The 25,315-nt window shown below is 40.7% G+C and overlaps 1 protein-coding gene across 1 annotated transcript; it reads left to right on the top strand.

Moving 5' to 3' along the window:
- dok2 (docking protein 2) lies at window positions 1-14,960 on the top strand. The gene is made up of 8 exons (XM_084727772.1): window positions 1-388; window positions 1,969-2,106; window positions 2,447-2,614; window positions 4,720-4,828; window positions 9,978-10,147; window positions 11,001-11,285; window positions 12,074-12,220; window positions 13,586-14,960. The coding sequence occupies exons 1-8, from the start codon at window positions 329-331 to the stop codon at window positions 14,450-14,452; spliced, it is 1,944 nt and encodes a 647-aa protein (XP_084583898.1). The 5' UTR covers window positions 1-328; the 3' UTR covers window positions 14,453-14,960.
- The last annotated feature ends 10,355 nt before the right edge of the window (window positions 14,961-25,315 follow it).

A 25,315-nucleotide genomic window follows, 5' to 3' on the forward strand; every position in this document is an offset into this window, starting at 1 on the left:
AAAGAAGAGGAGGTGAAAGGTGAACAGAGGAGAAGTTTATGAAGAAGTGAAACCAAAAGAGTCAAAAAGAACGCAGAGGAGAAAGAAAAGAAAAGGAGGAGAAGGAGGGAGCGAGGAAGAGGAGTAAAAAGAAGACAGAGGACAACAAGAAGAAGAGGAGGAGAGAGGAGTGAGACTTTAAACATAAGAGGAAGCACAAAGTCAGAGAGGAGGGCAAGGGGAGGAGGAGAGGAAACACAAGGAGGTGAGACGACAGAGGAGGAGGACATCAAGACAAGTGGAGCACAGAGAGGAGGTGAGGAAGAAGAGGAGGAGGTGCAGTGTGACGATGGAGGAGGACATCAGGAAACAGGGGATGCTCTACCTGCAGCAGCAGAGGTTTGGAAAGGTACAGACCCCCCCCCCCCCCACACACACACACACACATACACGCACACACAGAGCGCTAACAACAGAGCTAATGCTAATGCTAATTTTTCTGTGTGAGCAGCAGTGACAGCAGCAAATTAATTATGACTCCACTACAGTGACTCTGTTCTGACTCATTGAGGTGCATCAAAGTATCGGCACTAAAGTGATTTTAAAGTTTCCATCAAACGGGAGCAGAATGACCCTTCTTAAGCCCCGCCTCTTTTTGCTGTGTGTTCCAGCAGGTGAATAGGTTCGGTGCCTCGGTCAGCTTTCTCCTTTTCTTGTAAAAGCAACATATTGGTTCACGTCTCAAGTTATCTGAAGTTAGCAAAACGTTAGCTCATTAGCTAGCTAATCATCATGGAAAAGTAGATTTGCGAAACTTAAAAACAGTTCATTTGTTTTAAGAAATTATTTTCAATTTAAAAAATATATCTTTAAAAAAAAATTCAGTTTTTAAAACATATCTTCAGTTTTTTTAAAAATATCTTCAGTTTAAAAAAGTTTGTTTTAATTTTTAGTTGTTTGGTCTTGGTCGTGTTTACTGGGAGGCTGCTGAGCCTGGCTATGTTGCCAGCAGCTAACAGCTAACAGTTAGTACTTAGCTGCTTTAGCAACATGTAAAGCTAAAGCTGTCTGTCCATCAGGAAACTGTGTAATAAAATCAGGGAGAGTTGAAGCTGAGCAGTCAGTAGACATCAGAGGAGAAACCAGAAAATATTTTCTGATTCAGTTTCACTAAAGTGTGAATTAGTGAATAAAGTTATTAAGTTGTGTTTTTGTACAGTGGCGCCCTCAGAAACACTACCGGCCACCCCGCTGTGTCATAAGGAAGAGAAATGAGAAAGAGAAAGTTTCATTGGACGTGAATTTAGTAACACTGTTTCCAATCATTTTCCAGGAAAAGACAAACCCTGAAATATCTTTGAAAATATAGAAAATATTTGCAAAATGACTGGACCGGATACTGGATTATATGTGAGATATAGATCAATACTTCTGTGATTTACAAAAATATAAGTGTTGATTTGGACTTCATGGGAACTTTAAAGCTTCAACAGTAAAGTACTCCTGTCAATGTGATCACATATTATTGGATTATTAATATGTATGCATCATTCTGGAATGAGCATTTTATGTTGTAACTGCTCAAAAGTTGTAATCTAAATGACTTTTTACACTCCTACATGCCTGTTGTTGAGAACTGCAGTGTGACCACTTGCAGTTTTCTCAGGAAACACTCATCTGATCAACTTCACACTTGATGATGCACTCTCAGGGATCCCCAGCAACACACCTTTCAAGTGTGAAGTTGATCTGATGAATGAATCACGAGATTCATGAAGGACAGTCTTACACACAGACAGAGATTCCTTTTTTACAGTTAGATGGTGTTCCTACAGCGCCACCTGTTGGCCAGATTGCACCAAATTTGTTGTGTGCTGTCTGACTTTACTGAGTTGTTTGTTTTTTACTGCAGAGTGTATTCTAACTGTTATTGTGTGTGTGTGTGTGTGTGTGTGTGTGTGTGTGTGTGTGTGTGTTGTGTGTGTGCAGAAGTGGAAGCGTGTGTGGTGTGTCCTCTACAGAGAGAGTTCTTGTTCAATTTCCAGACTGGAGTTCTTTGAGTGTAAAGACGGAGGCAGTGTGGAGAAGAACGACAAGAGTCTTCGCAAACAGCAAGAACACAAGAAGGTAGAACACAGAACTCTACAGCAGAATCATGACCCGGTTAAAGTTCTGCAAATCTTCTGAGGCCGACCCAAACCTTTAATCAACAAATGAGAGCTGATTCACACTGATGATACGTTCAGGTGTTAATGTGACAGATAAACAGCTGATAGATCAGGTCAGAAGAAAAAAAAAGGTCCACCTGCACCAGTGGAATCACTGCTCTACTGGATTCTACTGCATCCTTTTCAGCCACACTGGAGGCTACTTTAATGTATTCTTCTCTACTCTAACACCCCTCTGTGTGTGTGTGTGTGTGTGTGTGTGTGTGCGCGTGTGCGCGTGCGTGCGTATGTGTGTGCAGGTGATCCGTCTGGCGGACTGTATCCGGGTGTCGGAGGTGGACATGGACGGATGTCCCAGAGACACGGGACCCTTCCTGATTGAGACCACAGAGAAGATCTATGTGTTTGCTGCAGACAGACAACAGCTGGATGACTGGACACACAGACTGTGTGAGATCGCCTTCCCTGTAGGTGCACACACACACACACACACACACACACACACACACACACACACACACACACACACACACACACACACACAAACACACACACACAATTGCCAATTTATATCTGTAGTTGAGATCATTTATTTTTGTTCTTCAGATAAACTTGAATTTTTGAGTTGCACATGTGCAGACTTAAAATAAATAAAAGATTTATCACTGAACCTCCATCACTGTAGTTTTCGGACATTCTGCTAGCTTGTGATGCTACAATGACTTCCTGTTAGCTGATTGCTCCTGATTGTAAGCTAGTTAGTCGTTACTATGAACTGAAGAGGAACTTTATGTTCAGACTTGGTGCTGCTGTTAAATGGAGCTGGTGAGCTTGTGGTTATGACGTGAAGTCATGCATGTGATAAGGTTGGCAATCAAGAGATAAAGTCGTGAAAATAGTGCTGCTAGGCAACGGCAACATGGAAGCCAAAACTACTGTAACTGAAAGATGAATATCAACATTTTTCTCAGACATGTTTTAAAATTAATGAAGAAAAACTCTATATGACTAAAAATGACATGACATTAACTTAGCCTCCACTGGAAAATGAACTGAGGTCCACCTGAGGTCACATGATCATTGTCAGGTCACATGACAGGTTTGTCAGCTGTGTGAATGAAGGTGTCACTCACAGATTACAGTAACAGACTGAGCTCAGTTTTTGGACGCTACAGAATCACACATCATCAGGACAGCAGACAGGAGGACGCTACAGAATCACATAACATCAGGACAGCAGACAGGAGGACGCTACAGAATCACATAACATCAGGACAGCAGACAGGAGGACGCTACAGAAACACATCATCAGGACAGCAGACAGGAGGACGCTACAGAATCACATAACATCAGGACAGCAGACAGGAGGACGCTACAGAAACACATAACATCAGTGTCAAATATTGACTCTTGCTTGGACATATTTCTTCGATTGGTGACTACAGACTGCCGGGACAGTAACCAATGAGAGAACAGGACCAGTTTTACTATCAGACTGAGGACATTTCATGTGACTTTTTTCTCACAGTCTTTCTAAGAATGTTTTTTTTATGATTTGAGTTCACTCTGTTGTTCTCTGGATGAGGACAGACGTTTTTCATAGCAGCCGTATTGACATGAAACAGTAAACACAGGTGTGACCAATGATACATACTTTCCATTTAGTGCAGCAGAGCTTTGACAGTGAACGCACAACAGGAGTTTGGGAGGTGAATGATGGAGTCCAGTCATCAGACAGGAAAGAAAAGACGTTCCTGGTTCACACGTTCTCACTGACAGCTGACTGACTTTAGAGGAAACTGGTTGTTTTGTCACCTCTGCATCGTCCTCTTCGTCCACTCCGTGTAAAGTAAAGTTCGTTGTCATGGAAACCACATTGATCCTGCTGCCGGCGTCCATCAGTGCAGATAAGAGTCAGATAAGTTTGGTTAATGAGCACGTTGGAGCTTTATTCAGTGTTTCACACAGGGTCCCTTCAAAATAAAAGCACATTGAAAAGGGTAAGAACAAATTAAAAATGAAACGGATAAAATGTGAAAAGCAACAGTTCAGATACAGACAGACTCTGTTTCTGCCTTCATGTTGAATACTGTGTGTGTGGTTATAAATATCAGAATGATGATGACAGACAGCTGACCGTCCTGAGTCACAGCTCCACTTCCTCTTTCTCCCTGTGTGACAGGAAATACACACTTTAGACACACACACAGCCAATCAGAGGGCAACTTCTCGGATATTTCAACTAGTGATCAATCTGGCAATAATTTTTCTACAAATCCTTTCGTTGTTTGGTTCATAAAATGTTGATCAAAGTCCAAGATGATGTCCTCAGATGTCTTGTTTTGTCCACAACTCAAAGATATTCAGTTTACTGTCAGAGAGGAAAGAAACCAGAAAATATTCACATTTAAGAAGCTGAAATCAGAGAATCTTGACTTTTTTTTTCTTTAAATAATGATTCAAAACAATTCATTGATTATCAGAAATGCTGGTGATTGATTGATCATTGCAGCTGTAATATGAACATATGCTATATTATATTTTGTCACAGTAGATGTTTCTGTGTGTGTAGATGAGCTGGATGGAGCCCAGTGTGAAGAGAGGCAGCCTGCGGAGAGGACACAGAGTGGACGAAGACGAAGGAATGGAGGACAACTCGCTGTACAGTGGCAGAGAGACAGGTAGGTTACACCTGTCTGTCTGTCTGCCTGTCCAACTACTACCTGAACCACCTTCATTTATTAACCAATTAAAAAGTCTTTACTAATGATTTCAGCCAAGTTTTAAACTCTTCAACTCTCTCATCGTGCTTCGTGTCCTCGTGTCCTTGTGTCCTTGTGTCCTCATGTCTTCGTGTCCTCGTGTCATGGGGTGGTCATCATGTTTCTGCAGCAGTGTTTCTTTTTTCATTTCAACCTTTAGTCATGACTTCCTGTCGCACCTCCAACCAAACCTCACTTCCTCTCTCACTCTTTTCCCATCGAGGTTAAATTTAGCAGCCTGCGGCTAAATGCTGCATCAGTCTGCTGCAACGTGTTCACACACACACACACACACACACACTCACACACACACTTAACACACACACGAACATATGACACCATCTTCATTAATGTTCTCAGATCATTTCCTGAGGTAGAAAAACCCTTAAAAATAGATAAATAAATAAAAAAATTACTAAAAATAGTCTGGACTTTTTCTGGAGTCTTTTTCAGTTGTTAACATTTGATCTGACTGGATTTGATTTAGCACATATTAATAAACATAAAGAAAACAACATAGATATAACAAGGATAAACAAAGGAGACTTATGAACCTACGAGGTTCATCATGGGACTCACCCTGTTATAAACTGGAGCAAATCAAAATTTGATTACAATTACTGATTAAGAGTGTAGATATTTAGATTCAGAACCTTAAGAGCCTGATTTACTGAAGGTCTGTGTGCAAAAACGTGCAAACTTGACACCACCTGTAAACAAATGTGCAAACTGATGTACTAACGGTGCACACTGAGGATTGTGTCTCTCAGATGTGTAAGACAGGACGCACTGTCCATTTAATTTAGATGTTTCTACCCTAGTGTGCAAAATACTGGGAGGAGAAAATGCAAATAGGTTCATTTAGCCTGAAAATAATTAGCGGTGACTGTGGCTGCGTCTGTATTTAATACATTTGAAAGGTTTCTGATTTTAAGTCATGAGCTGTGTGTGAGATGCATTTATTTTTATTTTGATTCAATAATCCTTAATGCAGAAACACCATGATTAGACATACATTTTTTTGCAGCCTGTTTGTGGCCAAACAAAACTGAACATTCACAGCCCAGCGAAAATAAACACTGACCTTTGTTATGTCTTCTTATTTCCTTCTTTTCACCAACCAATTACATTTTGAACTGGGGGTTTTGGCAGGTTGACTGCTCAGACTTACTTGCTGTAGCTCAACAACGTCTTTATTTTCCTCTTCCACCTGCACCTCCATGGGATTGAATTTCATTTTGCGCTTGCACACGTTCTGCTTTCTGTCCAAACTCCCCGTGGTGGAAACACACACAGAACCCTCCTTTAAATCCTGCTGTCTCCACAGTGTGTGCACCTGTTTCATTTACACACTTATTCTTAGTTGATCACCTGCAGAACACAAATGAGCAATATGTTAGAATGCACACACAATTTAATGCTCTTTATCTGAAATCTTATTAAATCGGCACCTAAGTCATTTTTTACAGCACAAGTCTCACACTGATGTGAAAAGAAAAGACAAATGAAGAAATAATAGAAGAAAAAATAATCTTACTGAAGTGTTTTGTAGATGTTTTTGAAACACAGAGAGACTGACTTGGGGGCTGATTTACATCATTCTACAATATGGATGTAGTTTTACAGACGTGTTTTAACACGAGGAATGTCTGGTTTTATAAGAATGATGATTTGAATTGAAATGAACATTTCGGTGAGCGGACTCTCTTATGAACAGTAAGTTCATAAGTAAACAAACTCACATACTTGAAGTCTATTAATGTCAAATATGGACAAAATGTTCAGCTAATGAAGCAAATGTCAGTCGTCATATATACAGTAAAGGCATATTCCAGAAGTCTTCACACTGTTTGCATAAACATGCAGACAGCAAACACTCAGGGCTCCATCTTCCGTCCGGTGCGAAGCAGCTCACAGTGCAGCCGTCATTGCTATTTTTGACCAACGCGGTCGTCATTTTCTCACCCAACGCCCACGCTGTGCAGGTATCAAATGTACTTCTGCCCTCTATGCACCCATGGTGGTATTTGTGTTAAAATGAAGTGTGGTGCATATAAATAATATGAATATCTAAATAAAAAAGGATTCCACAGTTAATCCACAGGTCGTAAAAATTAACATTGTGACTTAAAGCAGATGATGGCATGGAGGTTAAAAAGACGGAAGCTGTGTGAACATTTCAGCAAAACAAACAGCTGAGATAAATGTTCAGATTTCAGAAAGATTTCTGCAGAAATGCACACAAATTAATATTTTTTTTAAACAGTGTGTCTGCAGTTGAAACATGCTGCAGAAACATAGTTTTCTGCTGATCATTTTCATTACTCATCGATTAGTTGTTTGGGCAGTAAAATGTCAGAAAATATCACTCAGTGTTTCCTGAAGCCCAAGATGACGTCCTCAAATGTCTCGTTTTGTCCACAACTGAAAGATATTCAGTTTACTGTCAGAGACGAGGAAAGAAAGCAGAAAATATTCACATTTAAGAAGCTGAAATCAGAGAATTTGGACTTTTTTCTGAAAAATTACTCAAACTGATTAATTTATTGAAATGTGCTGCGGATGGACATTTTCCTGCAGGTTGTGGAGTCTGAATGAGAAAATGACCCACAGTTTGGTCCACAGAGACGTCTGTTTGTCTGACTGAGTTCTGACAGTTTGACTTTTACTGTTGCATGTTAGCAAGTAAATAAAACTGAACATAAAAGTACAGAAATATCCTCAGCTCCGTGTAGCAAAAGTTCTGGCTGGGCAGTAAAAATAGTCATGAAATTGAATCTGGAAATTTATGTACATCGACATGAATTTTCCTTTTTTGTGACTTTCAAACTTTCAAACTAATGTTTTATCCACCTTCGTTCTCAAACTGCAGGCAGGTTAGTAACAATAATTATTAAATGGCTATTACATGTCTTTTTTCTCAAGCGATAGGTTCAACAATAAGTCCAGACATGTGGACAAGATGGTGACAGGATTAATTAATCACAATGTCTGGTGAGCTTTCAAAATAAAGGTTTTTGTTAGGTTTTGGAAAGGCTCATTTGAGTTAAAATAAGAACTTCCTTAAAACAGTCAACACCAGCTGTTAGAGTCACACAGGAAACTGCTGAATTATGACAATAATAATCCAGAAACATGAAGCAGCTGCAGTTTGACTTTAATATTGATCTTCATCACACAGATCAGATCAGATCAGATCAGATTGTGATACTGCAGCAAGTATCTCAGAACTGCAGATGGACGCACATGAAGTACTTTTACTACGTGTTTCACAGCTGAAGGTCAGAGTGAAAACCTCGTATCTGCAGGTTTTAATACGTGTTAACTTTTACAACAAACGAGAGATTTTTCCACTGCGGTTCAGATACACACACACACTGTCAGGTCCAGTTGTCAGTGTGTGTTGTGTCGTGGAAACTTGAGCCCCTGCTGCGGTGTGTGTGGGTGTGTGTGTGTGTGGTACAGGGTGTTGCAGCGCTGCAGTGGCCGGCGGCTGCAGGACGACCTCAGCTTTTATCTCGTCAGGACAAACTTCCTGTTTCTCAGCAGGAAGTGAACTCGTTTATGAGTGAAGACGTTTTTATTCTCTGTGGTTTGACGTTTCTCTGAAGAGTTGCTGTGTGTGTGTGTTTCTGTTTGTACCTGAGCTGCTGCTCTGATTGCCGGGTTAAATTTAGTCAGTGGTGACGGTGAAGTCATGAGGTCGACCAGAACTTAGTAAAGATCAATAATAAATGCAGAGACACAGTCAGAGGTGGTTACAGTCGACTAACCGCTGCACGACAACTCAGTCTAACAACAGACTCACAGTCTCAGACAGCAGCAGAGTCACATTTTTTATTTGATCTGTTCTTCTCAACATGATATTCAAACATTTTGTCAAAGACAAAGAAATTTAGAACAAATGAGATAAAGACACAAAGATGAACAAGCAGTCAGCAACAAGCTGTCATGAAGAAAGTCACAGATACAAATACAAACTACAGTCATAACATTTAGTTTATAACTGAGGAGATGATGTGAAGCTCCTGAAGCTGCTACTGTTTCCCCACATCCTCACACACCTGCAGCACACACACACCTGTCTCTCTCTGTGTGTGTGTGTGTGTGTGTGTGTGTGTGTGTGTGTGTGGTTTCCTCTGTGTGTCACACATCTGAGAACATGCTAACTGCTGCTGCCAGTCTGAAGGTGTCATGACGGAAATAAAAAACATGTATATGATGCTTCTCAGTTCAGCAGTGTCAGACGTCGTGTCCCATAAAACACACTGAAAGTCAAATATGAGACATTAATATTTTGAGCTTGTGAAGCCGTGTTCTCAAATAATTTCACAGCCTGCAGTTGTATATCACTTTTTGTGTGCATATACAAAAAATATAATGCACATATAAAAGTTTCTGAATGTGTAATTGTGTTCTGCAGAAATATTCTGTGCATGTGTAAAAAATTGTGCACACAGATATAAATTGCACATGTGCAAAAAAAAAATTGTAACTTTCAGTGAGCAGCGTGCTGATTGGCTAAATACAGCCAATCAGGGACGGGCATAAAAACGGGCAAAATTTGTCCTCATAAATCGTGACTTGTATCTTTGTAAGTACAAGGTCACAAAAACACACAAAAAAAATGAATGTCCGTCTCTCAGATTTTGTATTTCTGCACAAATTTTAATTACAAATACACAAAACCTTTCTTCAACCTTTGTTCACATGTGCAAATTCTGTCTTTGTGCGCAAAATTTTTCAGACGTGCTGAATATTTCTACAGCTGCAAGCTGCATTCAGGTCTCAGTAAATATTTCATCAAAATTGTTAAGTTTCTTTTTAAATTTATGTCCATTTGTGTTCAGGTAACGACGCAGGACTCTGATTAGTCACTGCTTTGTGTCCCCCCACACTAAACCCAACAAAGACTTTTATTTTGAAAGTGTAACCAGACATTGTAATTTATTAATACTGTCACACTCATGTCAGGTGAAAAACAACGTCCATTAATGAGTTACATAATGGCTACGTGTGTGTGTGTGTGTGTGTGTGTGTGTGTGTGTGTGTGTGTGTGTGTCTTCAGTGCGTGACTTCAGAGTGTGTGTTCGGAGGACGGAGGCATCTGATCGCTGCAGACTGAAAGGAGACGGCGTCCTGCGGGCAGACGTGGACGCTCTTCATCTGATCGATAAGACAGGAGAGATCGTGTTCTCCTGGCCGTACAGATACCTGCGCCGCTTTGGACGAGACAAGGTAGAGACACGACAACCGCCAAACACTACGACAACACAACAACACAACAACACAAACAACACAACAACACAAACAACACAACAACACAAACAACACAACAACACAACAACACAAACAACACATACAATAATACATGGCACATGTTACTACCAGGTGTGAACATGTTGACATTTGTTGACTCTGGTTTCTGGTCCCTGTCTCTGGTTTCTGGTCCCTGTCTCTGGTTTCCGATCTCTGGTCCCCGTCTCTGGTTTCTGGTCCCTGTCTCTGGTTTCTGGTCGCTGTCTCTGGTCTCTGGTCCCTGTCTCTGGTTTCTGATCTCTGGTCCCTGTCTCCGGTCCCTGTCTCTGGTTTCTGGTCCCTGTCTCTGGTCTCTCATCTCTGGTCCCTGTCTCTGGTTTCTGGTCCCTGTCTCTGGTCTCTCATCTCTGGTCTCTCATCTCTGGTCCCTGTCTCTGGTCTCTGATCTCTGGTCCCTGTCTCCGGTCCCTGTCTCTGGTTTCTGGTCCCTGTCTCTGGTCTCTGGTCTCTGGTCTCTGGTCCCTGTCTCTGGTCCCTGTCTCTGGTTTCTGGTCCCTGTCTCTGGTCTCTGGTCTCTGGTCTCTGATCTCTGGTCCCTGTCTCCGGTCCCTGTCTCTGGTTTCTGGTCTCTGGTCTCTGGTCTCTGGTCTCTGGTCCCTGTCTCTGGTCTCTGATCTCTGGTCCCTGTCTCTGGTCTCTGATCTCTGGTCCCTGTCTCCGGTCCTTGTCTCTGGTTTCTGGTACCTGTCTCTGGTCTCTCATCTCTGGTCCCTGTCTCTGGTCTCTCATCTCTGATCCCTGTCTCTGATCTCTGATCTCTGTCCCTCGTCAGTCCACGTTCTCCTTCGAGGCGGGACGCAGGTGTGACTCTGGCGAGGGCAGCTTTGAGTTCGACACCAAACAGGGGAACGTCCTGTTTCAGGCGGTCGAGGCCGCCATCAACCTGCAGCGGATCTCCCTCCCCCACAGGCAGACCTCTGGGGGGGGACAGGTGAGTCCGGAGACACCCCAGGACCTGAACCTGCCCCCCCTGCCCCTCAACCCGCCCCTGATCCAGAACAGGATGCCACCACTGCCTCAGCCACGCAGCCATATCCCACAAGCCCCTGCTGCTCAGGTCAGCTCACAGTACAGATCATCTCTTTGTACTTTCAAAGTAAAGCCTGGACTGTCAGAATAAAGTCAACATTTGAAGTACAAAGTCAGCATTTTGAAAATAAAGTCTGTATTCTTCAATAATTTCCTGGTAAATTCATGACTGTCAGAATAACAATGATAACAAAAAGCCATTATTTTCAGAGTAAAAGCCTTTATTTCTGCATTTCAAAGCCTGTGGTTCTGTGTTTCAAAATCTGGATTGTCAGAAATTTCACAACAAAGTCAAACTGTTTGATAAAGGCAAGATTTTTAGTACAAAGCTGGTATTTTAAGAAAAGTCTGAATTTGTCAAATATATTAGGATTGTCACCAATTTTTGAAATAAAGTCACAATTTCCAAAATAAAACTGGCTAAAACAAACAGAACAGAGATTTCACCGAAGTCTGTTCATAATTCTGACAGTTTAATGTTTCCTGCTACAGGTGACCTCTCACTGAACAAAAATAAAACAAGTCCAAAATTCAGAGAGTGTCAGATTCAATTTACAGTTTGTTTGTTTTTTATTAGAAATTTATTTATTTATTGTCACAGATTTCAAGATTTTTTCTCTGTTGATTCCTCCCTCTTTAAGCTTTATATCTTATTACAAAAAACAGAAACAATAATAATGATAATCTGCAGTTATAGAAAAGCAGATGATAACGAGCTGTTGTAGATTAATAAAGTGTGTGTGTGTGTGTGTGTGTGTGTGTGTGTGTGTGTGTGTGTGTGTGTGTGTGTGTGTGTGTGATGTTTGGTGTGTGCAGGCAGCTGATGGTGTGTACAGCATGGTGACTGAAACTCCAAATCTTCAGATGATTCATCAGAAAGACAAAGAGAGCTCCACTGCTTCACATCAGCAGCAGCAACAACAACAACAACAACAACAACAACAACAACATCGCCCCCTGCCGGTAGGAAACATAAACTGTAGTTGTTGTTTTTTTTTATCAAACAGACAGGAAGACATAGAGCATCTGATCATGAGATTTAATGATGAAAAGAAAATAGAGATGATCATCAAACTGACAGAAAACAGATTTAAACAACTTCAACACTTCAACATTACAGTTACTGCTGAAGGATAAAAAAAAACGATCCAAAGGGGACATGTTGAGAACATGTCAACACCAGGTGTGAACATGTCAGGTGTGAACATGTCAGGTGTGAACATGTTAACAGCAGGTGTGAACATGTTAACAGCAGGTGTGAACATGTTAACAGCAGGTGTGAACATGTCAGGTGTGAACATGTCAGGTGTGAGCATGTCAGGTGTGAACATGTCAGGTGTGAACATGTTAACAGCAGGTGTGAACATGTTAACAGCAGGTGTGAACATGTTAACAGCAGGTGTGAACATGTCAGGTGTGAACATGTCAGGTGTGAGCATGTCAGGTGTGAACATGTTAAGAACCAAATATCAGGTCATTATAGTTGACGAAGGTTTTGAGGTGGTGACTTGAGGTATGTTTGGGATGAAGGGAGGGGCTAGATGTGTACAAGATGGTGTCGTCAGCATACAGTAAGAAGTGCGAGCTGCAGAGGAGTTTACAGTAAAAAGTACTGATTCAACTTATTTACTGCAATAAAAGTGGAAAAGGTACACACTGAAATGTACTTAAAATATAAAAGTAAGTAGTCACCCTCTTTGTTACATCTCGTTATGTCGTTTATGTAGTTTTTAAAAGAAAATCTTTTAAGTCATTTTTGTCTTGTTTCATCTTTTGTCATTTTTGTCTTTACTTCTTTGATTTTTTTTAACGTATTTTACATGTTGTTATGTGTTGTTGCCTTTTATTATGTTGTTCTTTCCTTTTTACATATTTTGTTAGGTCTTAAACAACCTGCTGCAGCTTTTTGTTTTTTGTTTTGTCTTTTATGTCTTGTTAGATAGATGATGTTTTATGTTTTGTTACGTCTTTTACATTGTCTGTACTTTCTTCTTTCATTATGTCTTATGTTTTTTTAATGTCTGTCCTGTGTGATATTCTCTGATGATCCACCAGTCAATGATGTTGGAAGGCGGCGCACAATGATGCAAAATAACAATAATCAATAATTCACCTCAAAGTCATTCAAACTAAAGTAATGAGTAAGTGAGGAGGAGAAAGTTCAGATATTTGTGTTTAGATGTAGGGAGGAAAAGCAAAAAGATACCTGAAAACTCTACTTCAGTACAGTATCAAAGTATTTGTACTTAGTTACATCACACCTCAGGGGAGTTTTCAGCGACATGATTGATCACTGATTGGTTGTGTTTCTGTCCATTGTGTCCTCAGTCTCGTCTGGAGCCTCCGGTTGATAAAACTCTGACTGGAGTGAAGAGTCTGACTCTGGACACTCGCGGCGGCTCCGTCCCACGTAAGAACCAGGTCAAGATGATCTCCAGCTGTCCTCTGCCTCACGCCGAGCCGGGTCCCAACCCGGCCCCGGGCTCTGGCCCGTCCCCCAACCCACGCCTCAGCCCCAAACTGAGCTCCAGCCCCTCCACGGACCAGACGTACTCCCAGATCAGCCTGCCGCCTGAGCGATGCACCAGGAGGGAGAAGAAAGGTGGCGGCGGCAGTAGCGGTGGCGGTGTGGCTCCGCCCTGCAACCCCTCTCCTATCCCTCCGGAGCCTGAGTACTCGCTCCCCTTCGACACCATCGCCATGAACGTCATGACCAACATCCTGAACTCTCATCACGCTCAGGGAGCGGAGTCCGGCACAGACCCGCTCTACGACAGCATCGACGAGATGAAGATCAGGAACATCTTCCCGAGTGACACTCCCGTCGCCGCTGCCGCCGCCACCGCTGCTGCTGGCCCCACATATGGGAAGGTGGAACACATCTACGACGAGCCCGAAGGGTGCGCCGCTGCACAGAAACTTCCCACCTCTGTGTACGATGACCCTGAGGAGATGAGAGGAGACGCCTGGAGGATTATGGGCACACCTGCTGACCCCAAAGGTCACGAGTACCCGTACAACCCCCGCGTGGACGACTACGCCGTCCCCAAACGACCCCTGAGGGCGTGTCCTATGACACAGAGCACAGACAAAGAAGAAGACGGAGAAGAGGAGCCACAGCAGGAGGAGGAGGAGGAGCAGAGGGAGAAGCAGCAGGATTCACCGTACGACAACGTCATGGTCAAGATGATGTAGAGAGTCAATAATCAATAATCACTGATCAAAGTCTGAGCTGATCACTGACACTTTATATGCTGTTGTTTTTTGTTGGCGTACCTGACAATGACGTCATCACCTTATAATTCACAGGTGAACCGTCAATGCTCAGCTCGCTGTTGTTTTCCTGCAACCTCAGGAAGTGGGGTACTAGTGCCCCCCAGGGGTACGTTGGAGTACTGCAGGCGGTACGTAAGATTTATTACAAACATATATCTGTCATGTTTAATTCCTAAAATACTTAGCAAATATGTTAGTTAATAAATGTAAGTTCAGTTAAATCACATTTTATATTCAATGTTCCTGTTTTCAAAAACCGTCAGCTGCAATAAAACATCACAGAAGAAGAAAAAGACGAATGCAGTGACATTCACTGTGAGCAGGAGGACGAAAGTAAAGAAAATGGATTCGTGGTTGAAACATAGAAGTAATAAACACTGAGAAAGAAATGAAAAGGAAACAAAATAGCTTCAGTATCAGGAAGAATCTGTTTATCTCAATCAGCACTGAGGAAATACTTCAAAGGGGTCCATCAGTTTGACCACCACTCTGACAACTAGAGCTGATACGATCAATTATTTTTATGATCAATCATCGTGTAGTCTAAGAATGAAGAGAATTCAACTTTTTTTTCACAGCATCCATGTTCACTCTGTCTTTGTCTTCTGAGCCTGTCAGTGAAGTGACCTCCAGCTGAAAGTTCTCACATGTCTGAGTGTCTTTAAATGCACCACCACTGTCAGAATTTATTTATATGTTTATAAGATCCAAAAGGGTTTGATGTGGGGAGAAATTATGGTTCCGCTTTCTATGAAGGTCATGCTTATATTGCATTATAAGACATCATGATGCATTTATAAATGTTTATTATGCATAACAACCTTTAGCAAGGTTTATAAAGTATTATAAGTGGTAGACATAATGTATCATAGTTGCAGCATTCATAATGCTTTATAACTCCATGTCAATGTGGTAACAGAAGAATCTGAATCCTGGGTTACATAGCACCTTATAACTAATAACATAATATGTGCTATTACATGATTTTATGAGCCTCAAGTAATGTGACATATTGTATACAGTTATAAGCAATTGTGTGATGTTTATAACCAGTTATGACACATTAGAACAATTCCCTATGTGTCTTTATAACTGGCTAAAGTCATGTTGGTTATAATGTGCTGTGTCGTCATATTCTTTGGTTTGGAGTTATAAAACAGAATGAATGCTGAATTTAAGTCCATCACTTCATAAACCTTGTTATAAGTTGTCATACATGATTTGGAGCATTTATTAAGAGTTTTATAAAGCCTTATAGATGCATTATAATGTCCTGAGGATGTGCTTATGATGCATTATACACATGACTTTCATAGAGAGTGTAACCGAAACTAGTTGTGGATATGATTTGATGAATCTGACCTGTCCAGCAGAGGGCAGCAGAGCTCACATCTGATTATCACTGCAACGTATCAGCCCAAATATCTCATCTGCATATCATCACCTGACTGTAAACTGTGGACATCATCATCATCATCATCATCATCATCATTGTTCATTCAGTGAGTGTGTTGTGATGTTTGTGTACAGATGTGGTCCAGATGTGTAGAGCCTGTAAATCTCAAATAAATCCTCATTTATTATCAAACTTGTTGCTTCCTTCAAATTTGAATCCGGTTAAATTCAATCAGTGATCAATGGTTTCCTCCAGACGGACTGGAACAGATACGAAACGTTCTGCAGAGGATGTTACACGACAGCTGGAGAAAAAAATGTAGAACTTTAAATAAATTAGAGAAGAGTAGAAACAATAGTTGTATATATATTATATACATCAGATCAGAGCTCCAGATGTGACAGTTAGAGGTCGATATGTTTAATTTATCAACATGTGACTCTCGACTTTAACTCCTCTCACTGTGTGTGTGTGTGTGTGTGTGTGTGTATGTGTGTGTTAATGGATGACTCGAGGCTTCCTGTTTAACACGGCAACTTAGCATAATTAAACAGACACACACACACACACACACACACACACACACTCGGGGATGGTCATAATTACACAGATGTGTGTGTGTGTGTGTGTGTCAGAGTTTAGAGGTAGTACTTTATTCATCACATCAAGAACTAGCCAATCAGAATCCACCGTTCAACATGAGAACTGCTGCAGAGATGACATGCTATTTTCCTGCTGAGGAGCTTTTTGTCTGTTGGCCATCAGACGACCTGTTACTCTGAAACACCAACGGTCCAAAAAATGTTTTGTCTTGTTTTCTCAAAAACACCCGATCACTGCAGCAAAATAACATGTAGCTTAAAGCTGAGGTAGGCAACATATTTTTGGCGTCAATGATCAATAATTCCATAATTACTTTTCAGGATATTGTAAATCAGATGGTCTGAGACAGAACTAGACTTCTGCTCTGTTGTCAGACTTTAAGGAACCTGACCTATGATGGTAGACTGAACACTGTTTGTGTTTTAACCTTTTGGGATTAAAAAGTGCGTTTGTGTTCAGGTTTGCTTGTTGACCTGTGTGCAGCAGCGACCAGGAGTCGATGATTAGTCTCTCTGTCCATGTCGCTCACCAGAGGAGACGTGTGTTTGACTGTGAGAGTAAAGAGAGGAGGGATGTAAAGGAAAAAGAAAAAAAATCGACTTCTGGTGAGAACTGACACAGACGGGGCTTTGACACTGACGTTTATGGCCATGCTGAGTCAAACCGTGTCGCGCTGATTTGCATTTCCATTACCGTTTTTATCACACCAAGATGCACACCAGATTGAACCGACTCTGGAGCGGGGGCGAAGCGAGCCGGACTGGCCTCCAAGTGCAGTGATGTCTCGCCATGATGAGCTTCCTTGAACAAGCGAGTGTTGTGACACTGAGTTCGTGAGTGCAGGAGAGCAGAGAGAAAGATGTTTTTAAAAGCCTCTTTACGTTCAGCTCCCAGTACCTTTCGATCTTCACACCGAATCTTTATGTTTTAGTTTCTGTCCTCTGTCGCTGTTTCTACTCTCAGGTATCTGCTTTACTTCAGCTGATGTCTGTCGCTCTGTGCTCACTCATGAGTGTGTCAGTAAACTGCTGCGTGTGCGCATGAAGCACGTGCTGCTCGTCTGGTGGGAGGAGCTCAGGACACAAAACTAAACGTATCTCAACCATTTTTTCTACCTGCTGCAGCTTTAACTCAGAAGTTATAAATATTTCTTCAGCCAAGGATCCTCACAAGATGAACGTGAACGTCCATTAGAATTATTTGTTATAGCCTGTTTTTTATACTTCTGTAGTCCCCTCTATATTTATGTGAAAGAACAACACAAAATAACAATATTAGACAGGTATTAAAAATATCCATCACATATGAAAAGAATTCTTCACTCTTTTTGCATAAATAAAATAAAATGTGGATTCTGATTATTTTAAATACTACAGACTCTTTTACAGTTTGGAAACAATGAGCGAGCTGCACGTGTAGTTTGCCAATGGGAGAATGGCAGAATTGAGCAGTTTTGTTCCTGACGTCATGTTTTTTATCTCGCAGCTGTAGACGACGCCCATCGTTCTGAAACAGTCATGATCCCGTCACAATTCTGTACAACTTAAGTCGACCAGTGGAATATAGATTCTGACATACCGGGTTTGCAACAACCAGACATTTTGGTGAGTCTGGTGCTGCTAAAATGTTTTCAACGTTCGCAGTTGTGGACAGAAGTTTCCTCTTGTGTGTTTTATAATTTTTGCTTGTTGCGCACAACAAGAATTATAATTTTTCACAGTAAACTGGTTCTAAACTGTCCTTTAAACTAACAAACTGTCCTCTGGACTGTAAAACACTTAATGTGAAAATATTTGACTGTGTTTCAGATTCAGATTCAGGCTGACAACACTTCACACTGTGCAACAACCAGCTACACACACACACACACACACACACACACACACACACACACACACACACACACACACACACACACACACACACATTCAACGATGCTCTTTTTGTTTCCAGCCTAGTGTGTTGTAAGGCGGACAGAGAGATGCATGCTGGGATGCCTTTGTATCCCGCTGAGTCCCTGGGGGGCCTGTGTCATATATTTGTATGTGTGTGTGTGTGTCTGTGTGTATGTGTGTGTGTTGAGTCAGTGGCCTGGAAGCTGAGTGGAACCTCTCTTCTCCTCATGATCCTGAACACCAGAGGAATAAATAGTGATGTCATTTGTGTCCTACTTCCTGTTCACAGCTGAGATCAAACAACACAAGGAGACAGTGATGTCATCACGTGACTTCAACTGGGACACAAGCAAACAGGCTCCAGTCTGACCACAGATTTATGAAAAGATTAGTAAACACACTTTAAAAAAAAAAAAACAACATATATATATATATATATATATATATATATATATATATATATGTTGTAGGGGCTCACATGTGAAAGAAATTTCTGCTTTCTGACAGAAAGCTGTTGTTTGTGCCCTGCATTAGTTATTATTATTATTTTGTCCCAAACATGATTTTTTTTTTTCAATCTAGCCAAGTAAAATAAACTCAGTCAGAAAATAAAAAGTCACACTGGATTCACACTGGAGACAAACGTCAGACTTCTAACACATGGACCATGTGACCCTTAAAAATGTCACAGGTGGTTGCCGTGTGACATCAAAGTTGTATCATCGTCCCAAAATCTAAAATTTAACATTTTTATCAGTTTTTCAGAATTTATCCAATAAATTTTACAAAGATCCTCCTGGAACATCAGCTCCCATCAGCTGCACGGCAACACGGCCTGAAGCTCTCCGATTGGATGATTTTTTATTCAGAAGCAGGTGGATTGAGTTAATCTGAAGAACTGTGCTGAGTGACACCTGAATCCAGTTAAGATCTGATTTAAACACACCTGTTCAGTTTAAATCTGCCTCTGTGTGTGTGTGTGTGTGTGTGTGTGTGTGTGTGTGTGTGTGTGTGTGTGTGTGTGTGTGTGTGTGTGCGTGTTAATTATAAGGTATGTGGTGAGCAGCGGGGATGGGGAAATCGGGGCTGGAGATGCTTGTTTCCGTGGTAACTGCAGTAGGGATCTGGAGCTGCGTCCATGTTGCTGTGGCAACCATATATGCTGGCAGTAGAGGGGGTGATGAATGTAATTTAAATACAGTGAGAGAGACGACCACAGAAGAAGAAGAAGAAATGTGAGTGGTGCATTTCTTCTTCGGCTGGTCTTCTTTTACAAGAATAACACAAAAGGTGGAGGCAAAGTAAAACTTGTATTTCCCCCCCGGCTCACTTCTCCTCTATTAACTCATGTTACATAAGATAATAACCTTCTATAATTATATTAACACAATATAACACAACAAAATACATGACATAATGTATGTATATATATATGCAAACAGTTCAGTGTCTGTGTGTCTGTGAGACTGAGTGAAGCTCAGTGTCTTTATTTAACAGGAACTTCTCCCATTCTGCTGATGTCTCTTTTCTTGTCCTGCCCTCTAGAGCTCCGCCCCTCTGATTGATCATCAGGTGTAACTGATCAGGTCTGAGTCAGGTGATGACAGCATCTGTGCAGCAGCAGAAGACATCGTGGCTTCAGTCTCGGTGACATATTTATCTCTTATTCCAGTATTGTTTATGTGTTTCCTTTTGTCATTTTCTGTTTGTCTTAAATTATGTTTTGATTAGTATTATTGTTTTTATTTGTTTGGGGAGGCCCCTTGGATCAGCCTGCTGCTTCCTGACCTCTTCTGACATGTTCATTTAAAAAAAAAAAAAAAAAAAGTTTTCTTTCCTAATTGTATTTTACATGCGAGGAAAATAAAAAATAAATCGTGACAAACATTGGCTGAGATTAGTAATAATAATAATAAAATATACAATAAAATTATATATATATATATATATATATATATATATATATATATATATATATATATATATATATATATATTCACAGCTTTCTTATGTAATCTAGGAAAATAAATTATAAATATAGAAAAAAAAATGTTTTGTAAAATGTCCTTTTTATGTGTTTGACCGTTCAGGTGTTTCTGTGAGCGCGCGTGCTCGTGCACGCGTCGCCTCATTAATTCACCAACAGCAGAGAGGCTCCTCGTGCCCGCGCTCCGCTCCGACGGCCGCGCGCCTCCTCTCCTCCCCGTGTGAGCGCGCGGGAGCGAGCGTCAGGATCCAAGGACGGACCGCGGGCACGAGCTTCAGGTCATCTGGAAGTCCGCGAGCATCAACCGACACAGAACCGACAGAGAACCGACAGAGAACCATCAGAGAACCGTGATGACTGAAGGAGAGAAGAAGAAATAAAACGTTCTCCGGATGTTTCCTGTGACGATGATGATGATGATGATGATGAAGAGACACCGTGAATCAACAGGACGAGGAGGCGCGACACCATCAACAATGTCATCAAACTGGGACTGAAAAATATCAGTTATCGATCAGTGATCAGGATTAATCAGCGCTGAGAGACAGAGACAGACGGACGGTTTTTTTTCACCGCTTCAACCTTTAAATTCATTCATTCATTAAAAAAACACAGAAAGAACCTTTAACCTGCAACAGAACCCGAGGAGAACACACACACACACACACACACACACACACACACACACACACACACACACACACACACACACACACACACACACCAGTCTGAGTCACTGGGAGCTTCAGCTGGTTTACAGAAATCACAGACCGTCAAATCAACAGGAGACCGACCGACCGACCGACGCACGTCTGTAACGGAATCTGACCCGCGAGGAGGAGAGACGGTCCGGCTTTTAATCTGAAAATCAGCAGCAGACAGTGAGTCTCATCATCTTTGATATCATTTTTCTTCTCGCTCTGTCTCATTAATTGATGATAATTAATTCAGGAACTTGATTAAATATTCAGTCCTTCGTCTTCACCAGCCGTTTCTTCAACACGACGTCCTCCTCATCGTCACGGTTTTATGTAAAAATAGAAATAATTCATAATTTTCCTCCTGAATCTGTTCATTTTATTTCACCTCATCCTCTTTAACCTTTTTCTTCTTCTGCTCTATAGATTCATTTTTTAAATGAAAACTCAGATTAAATCTTAATCCATTAATCAAATTAATGTTTGACTTTTGAAAAATATGGAGGAAAAAGGAGATAAAATAATAAACAAAGTCAGAATTCTGAGTTTATTATCACAATTTAGAGAATAAAGTTTGTTAACGAGCCAATCAGTGATCCACATGTCAAAGTGAAGCCACGCCCACCGCTGACATCCAGACCACGTGATTGGACGCTGCTGCTGTCGCTCTGTAAATGATTGACAGGTGTGTTCATTTTATAAACGATGTCACTTTGTTCCTGTTGAGGATTGACTGAAGAAATAAATCTCACAAAGTTTTCATGTTGAGTTTGAACTTTTGTTGTTGTGAGCGGATGAAACTGGACGGACGCAGCTCATTGGCCGCGTGTCACTGTCCAGTGTGTCCTCTAACATCACCTGAGGACAGCAGCCTCCGCCCCATCTGAAGGAAAAGAAATATTAAATATAAATATTCAGCTCAGTGTGAGTCTTTATTGTGTTTTGATAGAGAACAGGTTCACCTGAAACAAAACACACAACCAGTCCTGGAACTCCACAGTCTAAAGCAATAATAATAATGATAATAATAACAGTAACACAAAACTAATAATAATATAAATAAGGAGAAACAAGAAAGAAAAAGAGGGAAAAAAGTACATTTGAATGAAAAGGCTGGAATATTTTCAGTCCTTAATGTTTTCTTTCTTTATGTGCATTAAAAAAAAACAGACCAGACTTCGTAAAACGCTGCTCCGTAATTATTTTTCCTTGATATTAGTGACTTTAACACTTCATCAGAATCAGACTCTTCCAATGGTGAAGAATAATCCTCGAAGCAGCAATAAATCCTGCAGATGTTTGTCTGGATGTGTTTCTGTCCGGGGAAAGTTCCTGCTTCCTCTTGACACCTCCAGCAGTAATTCTCCTCCAGAAGTCTTTCTTCTTTGGAGTTTATCTGGAGCGTAATAAAACCTGTGTGTGATTTCATTCAGCTGCTATAGATTTCCATACGTCCTCTTCTGTGTTTGACTTGAGATCTTTTTCCCAGATTTATCTCTCAGGCTGACTGTGCATTTTGTGGCAAATTAAAACAGGACGCTCTAAAACTCCCAAACTCTAAAATACAGCTTTGAATTAGAAGATAACGCCAAAGTTCCCACCAAAATCATCTTTACGCTCCTGTAACGATGGTAAAACGTCACTGACATTCTTAATATTTTTATCCAGCCACGCCTCCAGTAGAATAGTTTTATTTTCCTGAATGCTGAACTGAAGAATATCCTTGTTTATGTTGAGAGAGATGAACCGTCTCCTGAGTTCTGGTCCACGTCTCTCTGGAACGCTTCAGAATCCAGTTGGTTTCTGAGTCTGACACATTTTTATACGACAGTACCTCTATCGGCCCAAAGGGGGCGGCCAGTTGATTTCCTGGAGTTTGAGTTTGCTGCATTTTGTCGTCATTTTCAGTCACGTTCGTTTCTCTCGTCCTCTGATCTGTGTGCCCGTTTCCGAACTTTACATCCTCTCACTGCATTTATGTAGTTTATGTAGTTTTTTATGCAGTTTTAACATGAAATTGAGTAACTGTTGAAGCACGAGGACTTTGGTTCCTTAGAGATGTAAACTCATTTCGAGCTGTTAACTCGTTCACACTGGTGACATTTTCCCACCAAAACAAACTGTTAAACCATCTGGAGGTTCGCAACAATTCAAGCAAATTCAGCCAAAATCCCCGTCAGTTCTGCACGGCCTTACAGTTTTGTTCAAAGCATTTCTACAAATTTGACCAACCATCTTTGCTTCCCATGAGTTCCACCAATCACAGCAGACTTCCTGCACAAACATGAACCGACTCAGTGTTTTCTTTTATGATTCACCTTTTTTTTTGCATTATTTTTATTATTTTATCAGTGGTGCTGAGAAGAATATTTATCAGTTTTAATGATATTTATAAAAGCTCCTCACTTTTTTTTGCAGTCCAAACCCCTCAGGTGGACTTCTTCTTCTTCTTCTTCTTCTTCTTCTTCTTCTTCTTGTGTTTTTTGACAATAAGAGCAGTGTTTTTCTGAGCCTCCTCCTTCAGGAAACAGTTGTCCTCCTCCTCCTCACAGCTTTGTGACAGTGTTAACTCCTCTGTTAACACGGTGCTGACTCACAGACGGTCTAATTAAACATCTTTTTAAATCACGCTACAAGATCAAGATTGACAGCGAGATTCAGATGAGATTCAGGTGGGAGCGACGTCGCCTCCATCTGCCTCATCTACAGTTTATTCGGTGCAGGATGAGACTGAAGCTGAGCTGCACAAGTTATCTCAATTTAATTTAAATCACAATATGGTTTTCTGCTATTTTCAGATCACAGGAGGTGTAATATTTGTGTGTCTTTAAACTTTTAAATGAATGTATGTGGCATCTTTCAAAGTGCTTTACAAAAAAAAGATAAAAAAAAAAAAAAACAGCAGATAAAGCAAAAGCAATAAAAGCAACACAGGGATCATAAAACATCAGGGGATAAAATAAAGTAACTCAAACTGAAGAATTCATAAATATCCTCCTGTAAAAGAAGATTTTAAGACACGACTGTAAAGATGTTAATGATATTAAAGACATCTTTGTCATATGGACAAATATCTTCCCTAAAATGTGTTTTATTTTGGAGAAAATATGGGTTGAAGAATTACAGTAACTGCAAAAAGCTGCAGAGAAACAACAGCAAACCAGCGTAACATCAGTTACTGTATTCTAACATGTAAAATATCTGCAAGAAGTATGTGAATTATACTATACTCTCACCGCACACTTCATCAGGTCCACCTTGTTAACACCAGGTTGGACTCCTTTTACCTTCAGAACTGCCTTCATTCTTCATGACACAAATTCAACAAGGTTCTGGAAACGTTCCTCAGAGGTTTTGGTTCATATTAACATGACATCATCACACAGTTGCTGCAGATTTGTCGGCTGAACATCCATGATGTGAATCTCCTGTTCCACCGCATCTCAAAGGTTCTCTAATGGACTGAGATCTGGTGACTGTGGAGAACACTGGAGAACAGTGAACTCACTGTCATGTTCAAGAACCCAGTTTGAGATGATCTGAGCTTTGTGACATGGTGTGTTATCCTGCTGGAAGTAACCATTAGAAGATGGTACACTGTGGTCACAAAGGGATGGACATGGTCAGTAACAATCCTCAGGTAGACTGTGGAGTTTAAATTGATGCTCAGTTGGTACTAAGAGGCTCAAAGTGTGTCAAGAAAATATCCACCACCAGCAGCAGCCTGAACGGTTGATACGAGGCAGGATGGATCCATGCTTTCATGTTGTTTACACCAAATTCTGACAGGACCATCTGAATGTCTCAGCAGAAATAGACACTCATCAGACCATCATCAGAATAATTAAATATAAGACCTATAAAAGGTACAATTCTGAAAAAGTCTGACTGTTTTATCTCATAATTATGACTGACGATGGGGATATTTTTCTTTCAGTGATGGAAATATGCTTCCATAGAAAAGAGCCTCTTGTCCCAGACAAGAATTCACAACTTCAAACAATTTAAATATGTGTTAAAATCCTTCGAAAAATCTAAAAAAACCCCAATACCTACGGATAAAATAGATGTAAAAATGTTCTATTATAGATAATCTTATATATGTATATATATATATATATGAAATATATATGAAAATGTTGGTCCTTTAAAGTTTAAAGTTGTGTCCCAGATGATTTACTGCTCAAAAACTTTATATTTTTA

Source organism: Lutjanus erythropterus, chromosome 10 (assembly GCF_056507025.1).
Source record: "Lutjanus erythropterus isolate fLutEry1 chromosome 10, fLutEry1.hap2, whole genome shotgun sequence".
Lineage (NCBI taxonomy): Eukaryota > Metazoa > Chordata > Actinopteri > Lutjaniformes > Lutjanidae > Lutjanus > Lutjanus erythropterus.